Source organism: Mya arenaria, chromosome 6 (genome assembly GCF_026914265.1).
Source record: "Mya arenaria isolate MELC-2E11 chromosome 6, ASM2691426v1".
NCBI classification, from domain to species: domain Eukaryota; kingdom Metazoa; phylum Mollusca; class Bivalvia; order Myida; family Myidae; genus Mya; species Mya arenaria.
The window spans coordinates 47,795,401-47,814,542 of record NC_069127.1 but is presented as its reverse complement, the minus strand read 5'-3'; the positions used below and the strand labels follow the sequence as shown (position 1 = coordinate 47,814,542).

Sequence of the window (19,142 nt, the reverse complement as noted above, 5' to 3'; positions counted from 1 at the left end):
ACACCCTTGAGACAAAACAACATAACTTCAATACCTTTCATCATTCTGATTACATGGAGTAATGACCATGATGGCCATCGTGATTACCATGATATCTACTAAGTTGTACAAATTATTTACTTAAACCATGAAAGGTACTATATATATATATATATATTGAAATGAAACTTGGCCCATAACTTATCAGAGTAATAATGCACATGTTTAGCAAATATAACTCTGCAATTTATATTATTGAGTAAGAAATTTGTGTAGATTTTTGTTCAACCTCAGCAATACAACACTTGATATTTAAATAAAACAATATGCATGTTAAGTTCACACTGCTTTCTCATTCACTCTTTATGATCTTGTTTACAATTGATCGCTGTTTATATTTTTTTAAAGATATATCTTGTTTACAATTGATCGCTGTTTATATTTTTTTAAAGATATATCTTGTTTTAGCTTACTACATACCTGTAAATGTACAGTAAACAATACATACAATATCATAACAAATCAGAATGTTGAAATAGGTCATAACACAATGCATATATCCAGTCTAGCAGCTCTACTCTTGTTTTACAAACACTTGGCATTCACCTCTGGCATACTTTGTACAGGTTTATTTCTCAAAGTGTGGAAGGAATTCCATTGATTATAATAAAAATGTGAAATCTTTCAGACATTTAATTATTTTTCAGTTTGGAATCATATTTATATGAAAGGGTTGTGGTTATTGTTATTGGACACGAATCAAATTCTTGATAAAAGTTAAAATAACTGTTAAATCAACTAAACTGTACAATTACTTAGTATACATCATATAAAATAAATGCATATTATTTAATTTCCGGTAGTTGGGCAATTCTAAAATATATAAAGAGCAATAAAAAATTAAGTCTTCAGCATATTCATAGGTTAAAACTGCACTCTCACAGATTGAATGCTTTGACAACTTTTTTTTAATTTTTTGTCTTGGAACCAGCCAATTTTTGCGAAAATGTATGGAAACAAGTTATATAAGACTGCTGACAAAAAATTTGATCATAGATTTTTGTAATTAAGTTTAAAAATTGATGTTTTATTGATTTTTCTTATTTAAAGCGTTTATAACGGTTTAAGCCATAAAACATTAATTTTCGAACGGAAATATGAAAATCTGCGATCTGATCTTTTGTCAGCAATCTTTTATCATTGGTTTGCAGATATTTACGCAAAAATTTGCTCATTCCAAGACAAACAAGAGGCCCATAAGGTAGTGTTTGAAAATCGGACTCCATTTGCTATCGATAATCGAATCGAATCGGATAGTTCATGATATCATTAAGGAATACATTATTTATACATAGTATCACGAGCATGGTTAAACCTGGATTCAGTACGTGTGATGCTATAGGCATGCTTTTTGCAACAGAAAGTAAGTTTCCATAACCCAGTTCTGTCTCTTAACAACTAAACGAAAAAAACATTAACTGCAAAATGATGCACACTGGAACATGTAAGATATCTTAATTTTTTATACATGTAAATGCATATCAAATTTTTGTGAACCTGTTAAATTCATCATTTCATTAGAACATCTTAATTTCATAAAACTTTCAACAAAAAAGTAATTTAGTTAATTACAAACCAAAAACGGTTTCAAAAACAGAATGTATCGAGCCGGGATCCCCAATATTTACAGGAAAGACCGGATCCACTACATCATAGAGACAGGTTATTGAAGAATGTTTTATGAAATATATAAACAATTAAGATTAATTTGTAATTTTAGAAGAGGTTTTAAGTTTTTAAGCAAAAGTGTTTACATTTCACATCAATTGTATAAGAGAGTGACATCTCTTGTTTAAATTAACTCAACGAGAATTTACCTGAAAGAAAAATTTACATTCACTCGACTTTTGCCACAGAACAAAAAAATACGTAGTTACCGGAAGTAACATTAGCGACATCGATTTTGGACAACCACTATCGATTCTCGCCGATATAGCATTGCCAGCGACGATTAATCGATTGTACTTGATTATCGTTTCATCAATACCATAAGGGCCTATATATAGATGCTCTACTGGCATGGCTCTTGACGTCATTTTCAATCCAGAGCATGCATGTATGGGTAATAGGCAACAAACATATAGTTCATGTTTTGTGTTACCTGAAAACGTTGCACGTTCAACATCTGAGGACAGAAAGTGTTGTAAGCAGATTAGTTGCATAAACTATTTTAATATGTGCCAAGTAAAGGTTATCTGACAAAAAAAAATGCTTTCAACACTGTAATCATGGTCAAAATTTCATTTCTGTAGCTTTAAAAATAAAAAAGTTGGTCAAAGTCAAGGACATCCGAGGACAACATTGATGCTCATTTGTAAAACTGTGCACATGGTCCAAATATCATTGCTGTAGCTTTAAAAAAAAAAAAGTAGGTCAAAAGGGTCGGGGCCAGCTTTTGCCCAAGGGGCATAATTTCAACTGTTTTGCTAAACAGTCATAATATGATGCTCCACAACAAATATCAAAGGTATGAGCCGTGTGGTTTGAAACAGGAAGATTTTGAAAATATTTCTTAAATAGGTCTTTAGGAAACTTGTGACCCCCGGGGCAGTGCCAGTTTTGACCACAGGGGCATAATTTGAACAACCATGGAAGCAGACCGCTAAATTGTGCCTTACTCAAAATAGCAAATGTTTGCGTAGCAGTTTCCGACAAAAAGATTTTCAGACATTTCCAAATTTAAGTATACCAAACCTGTGAACCCGGGGGCGTGGCCAGTAATGACCATAGGGGCATAATTTGAACAAACATTCACCAGCAATTGTGCTAAGATGGATGAGCGAACACACCAAAAGATTTTCAAACATTTCCCAATTTTAGTATACCCAACCTGTGAACCCTGGGGCGTGGCCAGTTATGACCCAAGGGGCATAATTTGAATAAACATTCACAACCAATTTTGTTAAGATGAATGCGCAAAATACAGACAATTTGGCCAATAAAGCTAAAAAATGGCCTTTGGCCTTTCAACAAGAACAAGGCAGAGTAAATCACAAAACCAACTGCAGAACCAAAAAGCAAGTTGTCTCCCTTTAATCCTAGACTTGACTTTACATGTAAACTTGGCTAAAAATAGACTTCACTCATGTAGACTTGGCTAAAACTAGGTTAGCTAAAAATAGCATTTTTTGGTTTTCGAAATGAACCAAGCTCTGATGGATATCTAAATACTGTAAACTCCGCGGCCTTGTGGTTAAGGCGTCCGCCTACGGAGCGGGAGGTCGAAGGTTCGAGTCTCACAAGGGGCTTGTTCTGACATGGCCGGTTGCCGACCTAGCAGCTAGTTAAATCGAGGGGTACCGATTGCCTTCCTGCCAGGCGCTTGGCATTTGGGATAAGGAATCAGGGTTAAGATGTTCACGAATGTAGGTGTCTCATAAGCCCAACGGGCTGGCCCTTAACTAAGACGGGTGACACTATAATAAACAAACACTTTACTTTACTTTTTTACTTTACTGTACAAGTTTTATCGAGATACTATCAAAACTGAAGACTGTATCGTGTTCACAAGCAATTGTTTACGGACGCACTGACGCATGCACAGACGCACGGACGCACATACGACGTACACATGACCATTGCATAAGCTCTTCTGACCTTTGGCCAGTAGAGCTAAAAATAAACAAGAGGGCCATGATGGCTCTAAATCGCTCACCTGAGTAAAAGAGTTTAACCTTTGTTATCAATATAGCTTGTTTCTCAAAGAATATTGAACAAGAGCTGTCACAGTATGAGACGAATGCCCCCGAATGTGTCATTGACCTATGAACAAGTACATGAAAAGTTGATCTTGCCTTTACGTGTCAAATTGTTATGGCAAGTTATTATAAATTGCCTCTGAAATACCACCCATACTTGACAGCCTACACTCTTATGTCCTCATATTCAGCATTCCATTGTGAATAAACACTTAGTGTATCTTTCACCTTAGAGGTAGGGACATGGGTCTTGCACACGACATGTCGTCTTAGTATGTCGAAAATATGTGGCTAGTCATTTTAAAATCTGTCCATTCAAGAGAAAGTTACAGCCCGGTTACGACAGCCTAACCTCCATGTACTTATATGCAGCATACCATTGTGAATAAACACTAAGTGTGACCTTCAACTTAGAGGTAACCGCCCTCAAAAGGGGCTCGCTGGAGCACTGTACTAAGGTTTTAGATTATTTTAGGAACAGTTTGTTGTTCTTCTTGATACTAGAGCATTGTGTTAACAATAAATTGTGAAATTCAAGACATGAAAAAAAGAGTATCAGTGATTTGTAAAGAACAAATTCCTGGATTATTCATTCGAAGAATGGAAATGATGGAAAAACAAATTTGCAGCATATGTTGTTTTCTTTTTTTTTGACTTGGCTGAAAGGTACCGTATTATATCATGTATAGGACGCTAGCATAGATAGGACACAGGCCAAAAAAATAGTTGAAAAAAAAAAACGGGGTAAAAACCCTTAATATATAAGATAGGACGCAGCGGAAAAATGTAAAAATCGGAGCCGAAAAATTGAGGTTGGTAAAGTATTTACTAGTGATGTTCCGATGATCGATTATAATCGAAAATCGATTGGTTGGGTCTGAAATTGGCGACAATCGATGGTATTTAGTTATAATCGATTATCGAAAAAAATTTTTTTAGTAAGTGTTAAGATGTTATCTTTAACAAAATGGCTGATGAAAGCCACAATGAGCAAGGAAATGAACTATTTTTTATACAACAACACTTAATAACTTCAATCATAGACATAAGGTATATGCATATAATGATTAAGAGTTTAATACTCTACATGAATAAAACTACAACTCAGGTACTATCTAGTATTTTAAAAACTGATTGTACTATCGATAATCAGTTACTTGAGTGGAACCGATCATCGATAGTAAAATTGCAACCGATTCCCAACACTAGTATTTACAACATATATTGAAGTAAAAATCAAACAAAAAATTGTATATAAGGCATAATTTGATAACTGTCTTGTGTATTTCGATAATTATCGTCGTATTTCAGTAATTTAGCGTACACAACAATGATTTAAGTCTTGACATTTTGAGAACATTCATGCATATTATAAGAAATATGAAAATAAAAGAGACCAAACAAAATTATTTTAATACATTTGAGAGAAGTCTATGCAAGGGTGCTTCAGACCAAATTTGGTAAATATCCATCAAGAGGTTCACAAGAATAATCGTTTTTTACTCTATTTTTAGCTAAAAGGGGCCAAACAAAATTATGTGAACAAATTTAAGAGAGGTCCATGCAAGGACACTTCAAAACAAATTTGCTGAAGATCTATCAAGGGGTTCATGCGAAGAAAAAGTTTTTTTTACTAATTTTAGCTCCATGCTAGGATGCTTCAGACTTGAAGATCCATCAAGCAGTTAATAAGATCAAGTTGTTTAAAGGTTTTTCTATTTTTTGCTCTGGTGACCCCTAAAAGGGGCCAAACAAAACCATTTGAACAAAGTTGAGAGAGGACCATGTAAGGATGCTACATATCAAGTATGGAGTCATTCTGACCTTTACTTTCAGAGGAAAAGATGTTTATGTGACAAGACAATGTAAAAACAAATGACCCCCTGAGCAAGGCCAATTTGACCCCGGGACAATAATTTGAATACCTTTGGTGTAGGTCCACTAGGTAACACTATATACCAAATATGAAAGCTCTAGGTCTTATATTTTGAGGATTTTTAAAGTTTTATTATATAAGACTATATAACAAGAGGCACATCAGTGCCTGTGCTCCACTGGCCAAAAGGTTCAAGCAAAGACCATCTAACGAACATTTTCATCAAGTTTCATAGAAATACAATCATCAATTTTTGAGGAGAAGTTATTTAAAAAATTTTTTTACTTTAATAGCTCTGGCTGCCATGTTGTGCAGTGGACCGAAATGATTTGGGCAATTTGAGTAAAGGAGCACCAAACAAACATTTCTGTCAAGTTTTATCGAAAAAAGGTCATCGGTTTCGACGACAAGTCTTATAAAGTTTTTTTTATTTTTTAGCTCTGGCAGCCATGGTGTGCAGTGGACTGGAACCATTTAACAAATTTTGGTTAATGACCACTCAAGGAACATTTCTGTCAAGTTTCATCAAAATCTGATCATCGGTTTCTGAGGAGAAGTGGTGTAAAGGTTTTTCCTATTTTTAGCTCTGGCTGCCATGTTGTGCAGCGGAACGGAACCATTTGGGCCATTTTGTCAAAGATTTTGTTGAGATGACCCTTGTTATTAAGTCTCATAAAGATTATGTCAAAATTGTGACGCAGGCAATTTGTGGCTATTTTTAGCTGTGGCGGCCATATTGTGCAATGGACCAGAACCATTTGAGCAATTTTAATAAAGGACCACCCAAGGAACATTACTGTCAAGTTTCATCAAAATCTGCCGAACCGTTTCAGAGGAGATGTCGTTTAAAGATTTTGCTATTTTTAGCTCTGGCGGCCATATTGTGCAATGGACCGGAACCATTTGAGCAATTTTGGTAAAGGACCACCAAAGGAACATTCCTGTGAAGTTTTGTCAAAATCCGCTGATCAGTTTCAGAGGAGATGTCGTTTAAAGTAAAAGTTTACGCACGCACGCACGCACGCACGCACGCACGAACTCACGACGGACAATCTGTGACGACATAAGCTCCATGGCCTTCGGCCAGTGGAGCTAAAAACAAATAACTTTCAGGGCGGGGCCAATTTTGACCCTGTGGCAATAATTTGAACAACTTTGATAGAGGTCCACAAGATGATGTTGTATACCAAATATCTAAGCTCCTGGCCTTACGGTTCTGGAGAAGAATATTTTTAAAGATTTACTATAAAACACTACGTAAAAACAAGGACCCCCTAGGCGGGGTCAATTTTGACCCTGTGGCAATAATTTGAACAAATCTGGTAGAGGTCCACTAGATGATGCTGTATACCAAATATCTAAGCCCTGGGCCTTACAGTTTCGGAGAAGAAGATTTTTAAAGATTTACTATATAACACTATCTAATAAAACTAGTGACCCCTGGGGCGGGGCCATTTTTGACCCCAGGAGAATAATTTGAACAAATTTTGTAGAGGACCACTACATGATGACACATGCCAATTTTCAAGGTTCTAGGCCTTATGGTTTTTGAGAAGAAGATTTTTAAAGTTTTCCCTATATAAGTCTATGTAAAACAAGTGACCCCCGGGGCGGGGCCATTTTTGACCCCAGGGGGATAGTTTTAATAATTTTGGTAGAGGACCACTAGATGATGCTATATACCAAATATTAAGGCTCTAGGCCTTGTGGTTTTGGAGAAGAAGATTTTTAAAGTTTTTCCTTTCCGTTGCCATGGCAACCAGAGTTCTGCATGGAATTCAATTCTTTGAACAATTTTCAAAGGGGACCACCCAAGGAACATTCCTGTGAAGTTTGGATGAAATTGGCTAAGCGGTTTATGAGGAGATGTCGTTTAAAGTAAAAGTTTACGGACGGACGACGGCCGGACGCCGGACAAATTGTGATCACAAAAGCTCACCTTGTCACTATGTGACAGGTGAGCTAAAAAGTTGTAAAAACAGTATATCTGTGAGAGTGCAGCTTTAAAGTAGCAAAACATTTATCACACATGTGAACTCGAATGAATACCTCCAAAGTTTCTACATCATTTTGTCAATTATCCTGACCTTATATTTGTTTTGTTTATTCTTACACCCTACATAACATTTTGTAAAAAAAAAAATTGTACTTATTTAAAGGGGAAATATCCCTGATGTTATAAGACATTAGGGCCATCTCATGGAATAGCTATTTTTCATCCATCACTGACACAATATTTGAGGCTCTCATACTGGATGAATCCAGATTCATTTATATTGATCAATGGACTAAGCTTATCACTTTCGAACAAGTCAATCAAGAAATATATTCTATCATCGCTTCAGAAAGTGTGCCGCTACTATGATCATGGAACTTGTGTAACTAACAGGGAAAACTATGCTTAGATATAGACGAAAACAAGAGGCCCAAAAGGGCCTATGCTCTACTGGCATAGCTTTTGTGGTCATATCAATCCAGAGCATGTATGTATGGGTAAAAGGCAACAGACATATGGTTTATGTTTTGTGTTTGGCTTACCTGAAAACGTAGCACGTTCAACATCTGAGCCCAGAAAGTATTGTAAGCAGATTAGTTCCATGAACTATTTTAATATGTGCCAAGTAAAAGTCATCTGACAAAAAAAAAAATGCTTTCAAAACTGTACTCATAGTAAAAATTTCTGTAGTTTTAAAAGTTAAAAAAAGTTGGTCAAAAGGTCAAAGTCAAGGGCATCCTAGGACAACATTGATCAATTTGAACAAACATTCACAATCAATTGTGCTGAGATGGATGCACGAACACACAAAAAGATTTTCAAACCTTTCCAGATTTATGTTTACCAAACCTGTGAACCCTGGGTGTGGCCAGTAATGACACCAGGTGCATAACTTAAACATTCACAACCAATTTTGTTAATATGAATGCGCAAACTACAGAACTTAAAGCTAAAAAATGGCCTTTGGGCTTTCAACAAGAACAAGGCAGAGTAATTCACAAAATCAGCTGCAGAAGCAAAAAGCAAATTGTCTCTCAAATCCTAGACTTGCAAATTGTCTCCCTTAACTCTAGACTTGAATTTACATGTACATGTAAACTTGGCTAAAAATAGAATTCGCTCATGCAGACCTGGCTAAAAATAGAGAGCATTTCTTTAAAACTTTCATGGGCGGATCTGGCTTTCGAAAGGAACCGAGCTCTAATGGATATCTAGATACTGTACAAGTTTCATTGAGATACAATAAAAACTGAAGACTGTATCGTGTTCACAACTAATTGTTTACACAATAGCATTTTTTTATACTATCAAGGGCCATAATCTAGGCATGCATGGGCGGATCTGGCTGGTTTTCGAAAGGAACCCAGCTCTAATGGATATCTAAATACTGTACAAGTTTCATCGAGATACAATCAAAACTGAACACTGTATCGTGTTCACAAGCAATTGTTTACAGACGCACGAACGCACGACCGCACGGACGCACGGATGCACATACTACGTACACATTACCATCGCATAAGCTCTTCTGGCCTTTGGCCAGTAGAGCTAAAAACTAATTGCAGGGATAATTCCCTTTAAGGGGAACTTCGTAAAGTTAACATTAAATGCAGAATGTGACTGACCTGTTCCCCTCTGATTGTGTTGATGAAGGCGACACCCTTCTTGTTGTGTACGTAGCCACATTGCGGGAACCACTTGGCATGCTCTACCCAGGGATTATCCTCTGGTTCCCAGTCATACAGCTCTCCCCCGCACCAGTAACACTTGCAACGGTCACCCTCACCTGAATATGCGAGGTTCAAAGTGGATTTTTTTATTCTAAACAAAGGAGCTTTTCTTACTGTTACCATTAAGCTCAGTTATATGAACACCAGTTATTCTGTGCACATGGTCCAATTTAAAATGTTGTAGCTTTAGACATAAGGTAAAAAAAATCATATAAAAGACCATCCAAGGACACTATTAAAATATGTTGTCAAAACTGTACAGACTTTCCAAACTTCATACATGTGATCCCTTGGACCACAGACCCAGGGCATAATTTGAAGGAATGTGGAAATAAACAACTAAAAGATGCTACATACCTGCTGGTTACCGAATACCAATCCTATGGGCCTTGCAGAAAAAATAAGATGTTTTGCTTATATCATTTTATAAAAAAACAAAGAGAACCAAGGGGCACAATTTTGAAGGATTTTGGTAGACTGGGTTTTGTTTTTTAGAAAAGAAGATTTTAAAGTGGTTCCTATTATAAACAAGAGATGTTTGTCAAACATTATGCCCCCCCTTATGGACAACTGAATGAAATATGCATGGACCGAAATGACAGCTGATTTGTAACTGACAATGGATGCCGTTAAGGCAGTTTTAAGATTATGACCATGCAAGTGTGAGGATAGAGTGTGTTATGACCATGACCTTTGACTCTATGACCTCAAAATCCATAGGAGTCATCAGCTGGTCACCAAAAACCTAAATGTCAAGTTTAAGGCCATGGGTGCAGGCATTGTCAAGTTATCACCCAGACAAACTTTTTTTGTTCAAAGTCACTGTGACCTTACCCTTTGACCCCTAAAATCATAAGGGGTCATCTACAGGTCAGATGCAACTCCAAGTCAAGTTTGAGGGCCATGGGTGCAGGCATTGTGGAGTTATCACTTGAACAACCTTTTACCATTCATGGTCACTGTGACCTTGACCTTTGACCCTATGACTCGTAAAATCAATAAGGGTCATCTACTGAAAGGCCCAACATCCATGTCAAGTTTGATGATCATAGGCTCAGGCATTGTTGAGATATCACTCAGAGAAGATTTTTTTGTGTCAAAGGTTACTGTGACTTTAACCTTGGCCCAATGACCCCCAAAGTCAATAGGAACATCTACTGGTCAGGCCCAACCTTCATGTCAAGTATGAGGGCCATCGGTGCAGGCATTGTCGTGTTATCACTCAGACAACCTCTTACCATTTAAGGTCACTGTGACCTTGATCTTTGTATCGATGACCCCCAAAATCAATAGGGGTCATCTACTGGTCAGGCCCAACCTCCAAGTCAAGTATGAGGGCCATGGGTGCAGGCATTGTTGAGTTATCACTCGGACAACCTTTTACCATTCAAGGTCACTGTGACCTTGACCTTTGACCCGATGACCCCCAAAAACAATAGGGGTCATCTACTGGTCAGACCCAACTTCCATATCAAGTTTGATGACCATAGGTCTAGACATTGTCCAGTTATCATTCGGACAACCTTTTACCATTCAAGGTCCCTGTGACCTTGACCTTTGGCCCAATGACCCCCAAAGACAATAGGGGTCATCTACTGGTCAGGCCCAACTTCCATATCATGTTTGATGACCATAGGTCTAGGCATTGTTGAGTTATCACTCGGACAAGCTTTAAAATTATTTTACCATTAAAGGTCACTGTGACATTGACCTTTGACCCAATGAGTCCTTAAATCAATAAGGGTCATCTACTGGTCAGGCCCAACCTTCATGTCAAGTTTGATGACCATACGTCAAGGAATTGTTGAGTTATCACTCGGACAAGCTTTGGTCTACCAACCGACCGACCGACCTACTGACCGACATGTGCAAAGCAATATAACCCTCTTCTTTGAAGGGGGGCATAATTACAGGTATATTAAAACATTGGAACTTAGAGCATGAACATTCTTGCCTTAAATTTTGGAAGATTTTCTCTAGACTGTTGAAATTTGTATCAAAATAATTCATTTTACTAGAAGACTGATTGAAAATGTGACCAAAAAAGTAACATTGACACAAGGTTGTGAATTTCCAAGCCTTCAACTGGGAGTCCTCGCCAATATTTAGAAGATTGTTGAGCCCTAAATATAGATTCATAGCTTCCTTTAACGGAACATTTTTACCAAATTTCAAACCTCTGGGTCATGCTGTTTTGAATGAGAGAATAATAACTTAAAATAACAATTATTGAAAATGGCTCACTGGTTTAGGAAATACTTCAAGCACTTGTCACCCATGGACATGAGCATCCATTGTCTTGAATGTAACAAGATAAGTACACACAGTAGTATCAATTATGTATATAACTTGTAAAACTATATACATGTACAAATCCTCAACACTATCTCACTGATTTAGGTTTCCCAGCTTGTTTATCCCACATTTTGTAGATTTAAGCTTTAAAATGATCATAAAAGTGTAAACCACTCCTGCAGGGTTTAATATGAAATATCCTGTTGACATTCCTGTATTACAGTTGCACCTTTAACTTGAGTACAACATGGTATCTATGAACTCGACACAAGTACATAACATATGGTGTAAAACGAGCATTTTTACTTATTTTTAATGCATAATCATGTTTAACTCATAAAAATTTGCCTTTAATGATCAAAACAAACAAAAAAGCACATAATTTTTATACAGATAAAAAAAAAAATGCGCTTTTTTAACTGTGGAAGTTCGTTGTGGCCACGTAGCTGTTATGCATTAAAATAACAAGAGATGTTTGTCAAACATTATGCCCCCTGAGCGCCAAGTTGCCAGAAATATTTGGACAATTGAATGAAATATGCATGGACTGAAATGACAGCTGATTTGTCATTGGATGCATATGAGGCAGGTCATCTACTGGTCATACCTAATCTTCATGTCAAGTTTGATGACCATAGGTCCGGGAATTGTTGAGTTATCACTCGGACAAGCTTTGGTCTTCCAACAGACCGACCGACATGTGCAAAGCAATTATATAACCCCTCTGCTTCGAAGGGGGGCATAATTAAACTAGATGTTCACTGAAAACTGATACTTCAACTCATGCATTTAGTGACATATAAATTTCTACTGTCTACTATATAAGACAAATATCAGAACAATACTCTTACTTTAAAACTTTACTGAAGAAAATATATCCTTGATGATCATCTATCTTAGTTTGAAACAAACATGGCACTTAGTGGATAGAGGAGCTTGAGGCAAATTTTCTCCAAAATTGCATAAGATGTACTTTACTTATGATAACTTAAGAAGGCAAATAAATGCCCAACTAAAATAGTAACATAAAAGAAAATCATTTCTATACAAACATTTATACATCAATCCCAATCATCTGTGCATGCATTAAAAAAATATGGACAATCAGAAAACCTTTTTTCAGCTTACAGTCACACTGACCTTGACCTTTGACCCACTGACCTCAAAATCAATAGGGTTCATCTGCTGGTCATGACCAATAAGCCTACCTAGTATGAGGTCCCTGGGTCAAAGCGTTCTCAAGTTATTGATCGGAAACCGTTTTTCATGTTAAGGTCACACTGACCTTGACCTTTGACCCACTGACCTCAAAATCAATAGGGTTCATCTGCTGGTGATGACCAATACACATACCAAGTATGAGGTCCCTCAGTCAAAGCGTTCTCAAGTTATTGATCGGAAACCATTTGGTATTCCGACCGACCGACAGACAGACCGACCGACCGACCGACCGACCGACCGACATGTGCAAAACAATATACCCCACTTTTTTCAAAAGGGGGCATAAAAATCATTATTTATCAATCTATATTTAATTTTTTATTCAGAGTAAATTTCCATGAGTGAAAGGAATTACTAGAAAGAAGAAATGTATCAATTTAAACTTGCTTCATTTACTTTTTTTTGATAGTTTTATTTAAAAACATGGTTCTCAGCACTGTTTTCGAATGAGGCAAGTTCTAAAGCCCGCGGATGGTTTTCTTAAAGATTGAGAGTTATCTTTAAAACCATTTTAGGTTGCTATTACTGCCTACAATAGAGCTTGAGGATGTTCATAATGTTTTTTTAATTCATTTTATTTTATATCCCAAAGGATATTCAACAGCATTTATATATTTATTATTGTTTTATTCTATTTTCATTGTGTTTTTTTCCTCCTGGTTTACAACTTACAATGATACTTTCATTTTTACACATTCATAATAATTATCAAGACATAGTTTTAAACAAAACTTGTGCTTAGGCGAGTTAAAATGTATGTCACATGGTTGTCTTTTGCAGTTGATGTTTGTGGTCGTTGAAAACTTTAAAATATCCTATCAGTTTATATGTTAACCACCGGCCCAAAATATGTGACATACATAATAAAACAAATAATATACGAGTTGTGTCAAGAAAAGGAATTTAAGCATATATCCAAACATGAGTGTTTCCTTTTAATTGTTAATTTCTGAAAGAAGATGATATACATATAGAAAGACAACTTACTTAGAGTCTCATACAGTACACTCAACGAGTTAGACCCACTTTCCTCGCTCACTCCGAGGGATAAAGTCGATGATCGCGGGTTTCCTCTGAGGGTAAAACTGTTGCCCTCGCTAAAATCCCCCCGAGTTCCTCCGAGTGGCTGGCTTACCGCCGAGTTTAATATAAACGATAGTGTTGAGAATCGTCCGATTTTATGATCCCGCAGCGGAACTCCGTGTCTAATCAGATAAGCAAGAAATCATTCTTGTTTAGAAGTTATTTATTTTTATGCTTATGCACATTGTTAAGCGTAAAAGATTCTTACATAGACCAACGTTTAATTTGTATTTATGTCCGTAAACGCCAATTGAATATTGTCTTGAATTATAAACATTGAATCATTAAAGTATATCCACTAAGTTATTGCATCATAAAGCAGCCGACTATTTACACGATTCTGAACCATGACTTCTGACGTCAAGCGCGTGATCAATACAATGTAGAATATACTATTTATTATTGGTGGTTAAAAATAGCTATGACGTTTCGTGGAATTTTCCACAGAAAACGAGGCAAAAAGGCATTCAAAACCATGCGCTGTGAAAACCATGCGCTGTGAACTTTGAACGCGTGTTTGACCTCCTGATTTTCCGAAAATGTGTAACCTAGATTTTCTCGGAAGAAATGTGTTTATCAGTCATTAGCAAAAACACGTTTATAAGATGCATGTGCAACTAGTGAAATACGACTGCATTCTTGTGGTAAGCTAACTTCATGCAAAACTGGCAGAGGAAAAAGAATAATAGCAAATTACTGGAGCCGTTGTAATCTGTTGAAAATTTTTATAAAATAAATATAACTTCAGCGTAGATTCTTATCTAGTGTCCGCAGAGTTTCGCGGAGTTAACCCCTCCGAGTTCGTTATTCTTCGGTCGACTTATCACCCTCCGAGGGCCTTAAATTCAAACTCCGAGGAACGCGGACAGTCGATAAAATCATTGTGTTGGCCGCGATAGCAAAAATCCGCGGAGGGAAATGGAAAGTGGGTCTAACTCGTTGAGTGTACTGTAATTAGTTGACAGAAAGGATATGAAAATATATCTTAGCCTATAAAAGACTACCGGTATGCTATTTTCTGCTTCTACACCTCTGAAATATTTTTGATTTGCTTGTATTTTAATGATGCAATCCTTGGCCAAAATTTCAGCGTTGCATCGTTCTACAAAATTCAGTCAAATTGAAATTTTGGCATAACGATTTCTTTTTCTGTCAAAAAAAGGTTTTTTTTAAATAACTTCACTATAACCTGAGGTGACCCATGTAAAAAAAACTTTGAAGTCATGTGATTCCTCCTGAATATATTAATTTGATTATTATAATATGATTAAGTAAACTAATACTGTATGAATTCAAAACTCCCTTTTAAATTTTAGCAAAATTCCTCTTTGGATTGGCCCTGGCCACATTCTCTGACAGTGGAAAGACAGCCCAGATAAGTTATCTGGATTCAAGTGAGAGCATAGAAATATACTTCCAGATTTGGTCAATCTGTTTCTTCATTTACCTGGAGAGGAATTTTGGTACCATAATTAAAAATAAATAATAGAGTAATGAATTGGGCTAAATTTTGGCCCAAACAAGACGCCAATGCGGCAACGCCGCATTAAAGCCTAATTTTTTATTTGACGATGCAATTTTGCAAACCTAGGATTTGAGCTAGTGACCTAGTATTTTTAACCAAAAAGACCCATATTTATACTTATCGGAGATATTGTTTATACAAATAACCTGATCAACAGAAACTATTCCATTTGTGTGAGGAAAAATGAACATTTTATAATTACATCAGCTTTTCCAATAAGATCTGTCCCAGAGACCTAGTTTTTGACCCTAGATGACACACTTTATCATAGATCTAAGATTTCATGTACATAAATATTTTTAAAGTTAATTAAAATTTAAATTTTTGAAAAATATGGGTAGACATGAAATTCATGATTCAAGGGATGTGTGTTTATAAAATAGCAATTAAATTTAGTTGTTGACTATTATTGATAGGTTTAGTAAGCATAGAATTTTTTTTATGACTTTGGGAAAATATTTCCTTAGATTTGACCTAGTGGCCTAGTTTTTGAACTGAGGTGACCCATATTCACAAATGTTTAAGACAACATGTAGAATATTCTGACCAAGTTTCATAAAGATTTGACAAAAATTAAAGAATTTTTATGACCGTGGAATTCTTTCTCCTAATATTTGACCTTGTGACCTAGATTTTGACCGGGGATGAACCATATAAAAACTTTTAAGATATTATGCAGACAAATATTCTGACTAAGTTTCATAAAGATTTGACAAAAAATGTTGAATTTATGACATGGAAAGATTTTCCTAAGATTTGACCTATTGACCTAGAATTTGACCCGGGATGACCGATATAAAAAAATAAGCAAGATATTATGCAGACAAATATTCTGAACAAGTTTCATCAAGATATGAAAAACTAGAGCTATCACTGAAGGTGATTAATACCCTCGAATGCCGCCTCCCATTATGATTTATCATTGTAAGAAGTTTTATGAAATTCCATCTAGTAGTTTGCAAGTAACTCCCGACAAAAGTTTGACAAAAAAAAACACAGAAAAAGGCATGTACACTGAACTCCTTCTCATTGTGCTGTACCATTGTATAAAGTTTTATTACATTCCATCAGCTAGTTTTCAAGTTATGCTCTGGACAAGAAATAAGTAACAAAGGGCAATAACTCTGTAATTGGCTGAAATAGAATTGCAGTTCCTGTACACTGCACTTCCTCTCATTATGATCTATCACTGTATGAAGTTTTATTATATTCCATCCAATAGTTTTCAAGTTATGCTCCGGACAAGAAAAAGTAACGAAGGGCAGTAACTCTGTAATTAGCTGAAATAGAGTTATGGTTCTTGTGCACTGCACTTCCTCTCATTGTGCTTTACCATTGTATTAAGTTTTAATAAATTCCATCTAGTAGTTTGCAAGTTAAAGTCTGGAAATAAAAAGGACAGCAAAACAAGAGCTGTCACAGTATGTGACGAATGCCCCCGAATGTGACATTGACCTATGAACAAGGTCAGTACATGAACAGTTAAAGATCAAACAAATACATATGGCAAGTTATTTTAAATTGCCTCTGAACATAAAAAAATACCACCCATACTTGACAACCTACATTCTTATGTCCTTACATTCAGCATTCCATTGTGAATAAACACTAAGTGTATCTTTCACCTTAAAGGTAGGGACATGGGTCTTGCACGTGACATGTCGTCTTGGTAAGTTATTTTCAAATCTGTCCATACAAGAAAAAGTTACAGCCCAGACGTTATAATAACAACCAATACTCTGTATCCTTATATGCAGCACTCCATTGTGAATAAACACCTAAGTGTGACCTTGGCCTTAGAGGTAGGGACACGGGTCTTGCACGCGACATGCCGTCTTGGTATGCCGAACACATGTGGCAAGTTATTTTAAATTCTGTCCATACAAGGGAAAGTTACAGCCCTGACATGACAACCTATACTCTATGTCCTTATATGCAGCATTCCATTGTGAATAAACACTAAGTGTGACCTTAACCTAAGAGATAGGGTCACGGGTCTTGCACCCGACACGTCGTCTTGGTTTGTCAAACACATGTGGCAAGTTATTTTATTTTCTGTCTATACAAGGGAAAGTTACAGCCCAGACACGACAACCTATACTCTATGTCGTTATATGCAGCATTCCATTTTGAATAAACACTAAGTGTGACCTTGACCTAAGAAATAGGGACACGGGTCTTGCACCCGACATGTCGTCTTGGTATGCCGAACACATGTGGCAAGTTATTTTAAAATCTGTCCATACAAGGGAAAGTTACTGCCCAGACACGACAACCTATACTCTATGTCCTTATATGCAGCATTCCATTGTGAATAAACACTAAGTGTGACCTTAACCTAAGAGATAGGGACACGGGTCTTGCACCCGACACGTCGTCTTGGTATGTCGAACACATGTGGCAAGTTATTTTATTATCTGTCTATACAAGGGAAAGTTACAGCCCAGACACGACAACCTATACTCTATGTCGTTATATGCAGCATTCCATTGTGAATAAACACTAAGTGTGACCTTGACCTAAGAAATAGGGACACGGGTCTTTTAGCGAAATGTCTTCTTGGTATGCCGAACACATGTGGCAAGTTATTTTAAAATCTGTCCATACAAGGGAAAGTTACAGCCCGGACACGACAACCTACACTATATGTCGTTATATGCAGCATTCCATTGTGAATAAACACCTAAATGTGACCTTGACCTTAGAGGAAGGGACACAGTTCTTGCATGTGACAAGTCGTCTTGGTATGTCAAACACATGTGGCAAGTTATTTTAAAAACTGATCATACAAGGGAAAGTTACAGCCCGGACACGACAACCTACACTATATGTCGTTATATGCAGCATTCCATTGTGAATAAACACCTAAATGTGACCTTGACCTTAGAGGAAGGGACACAGTTCTTGCATGCAACAAGTCGTCTTGGTATGTCAAACACATGTGGCAAGTTATTTTAAAAACTGATCATACAAGGGAAAGTTACAGCCCGGACACGACAACCTACACTCTATGTCCTTATATGCAGCATTCCATTGTGAATAAACAGCTAAGTGTGACCTTGACCTAAGAGCTAGGGACACGGGTCTTGCACCCGACACGTCGTCTTGGTATGCCGAACACATGTGGCAAGTTATTTTAAAAACTGTCCATACAAGGGAAAGTTACAGTCCGGACACAACAACCTATACTCTATGTTCTTATATGCAGCATTCCATTGTGAATAAACACTAAGTGTGACCTTGACCTTAGAGGTAGGGACACGGTTCTTGCACGCAATACGTCGTCTTGGTATGCCGAACACAAGTGGCAAGTTATTTTAAAATCTGTCCATACAAGGGAAAGTTACAGTCCGGACACGACAACCTATACTCTATGTCCTTATAAGCAGCATTCCATTGTGAATAAACACCTAAGTGTGACCTTGACCTAAGAGGTAGGGACACGGTTCTTGCACGCGACACGTTGTCTTGGTATGCCAAACACATGTGGCAAGTTATTTTAAAATCTGTCCATACAAGGGAAAGTTGCCCGGACACGAGTTATTGAGCCAAAACACACGGACAGACAGAAGGACGGACGGACGGTGCGATTTTAATATGCCCACCTTCGGAAGCATAAAAAACAACTAAAGGGCAATAACACAGTAATTAGCTAAAGCAGGGTTATGGTTCTTGAACA

The 19,142-nt window shown here is 36.8% G+C and overlaps 1 protein-coding gene across 2 annotated transcripts in view; it reads right to left on the bottom strand.

The window, feature by feature from the left end:
• Nucleotides 1-19,142, bottom strand: part of LOC128236988 (putative inhibitor of apoptosis) — a 58,146-nt gene that overhangs the window by 32,745 nt on the left and 6,259 nt on the right. For both annotated transcript variants that reach the window (XM_052952153.1, XM_052952154.1), the window contains exon 3: nucleotides 9,235-9,395. In XM_052952153.1, coding sequence (XP_052808113.1) covers nucleotides 9,235-9,395 — 161 coding nt within the window. The remainder of the gene's footprint in view (nucleotides 1-9,234; nucleotides 9,396-19,142) is intronic.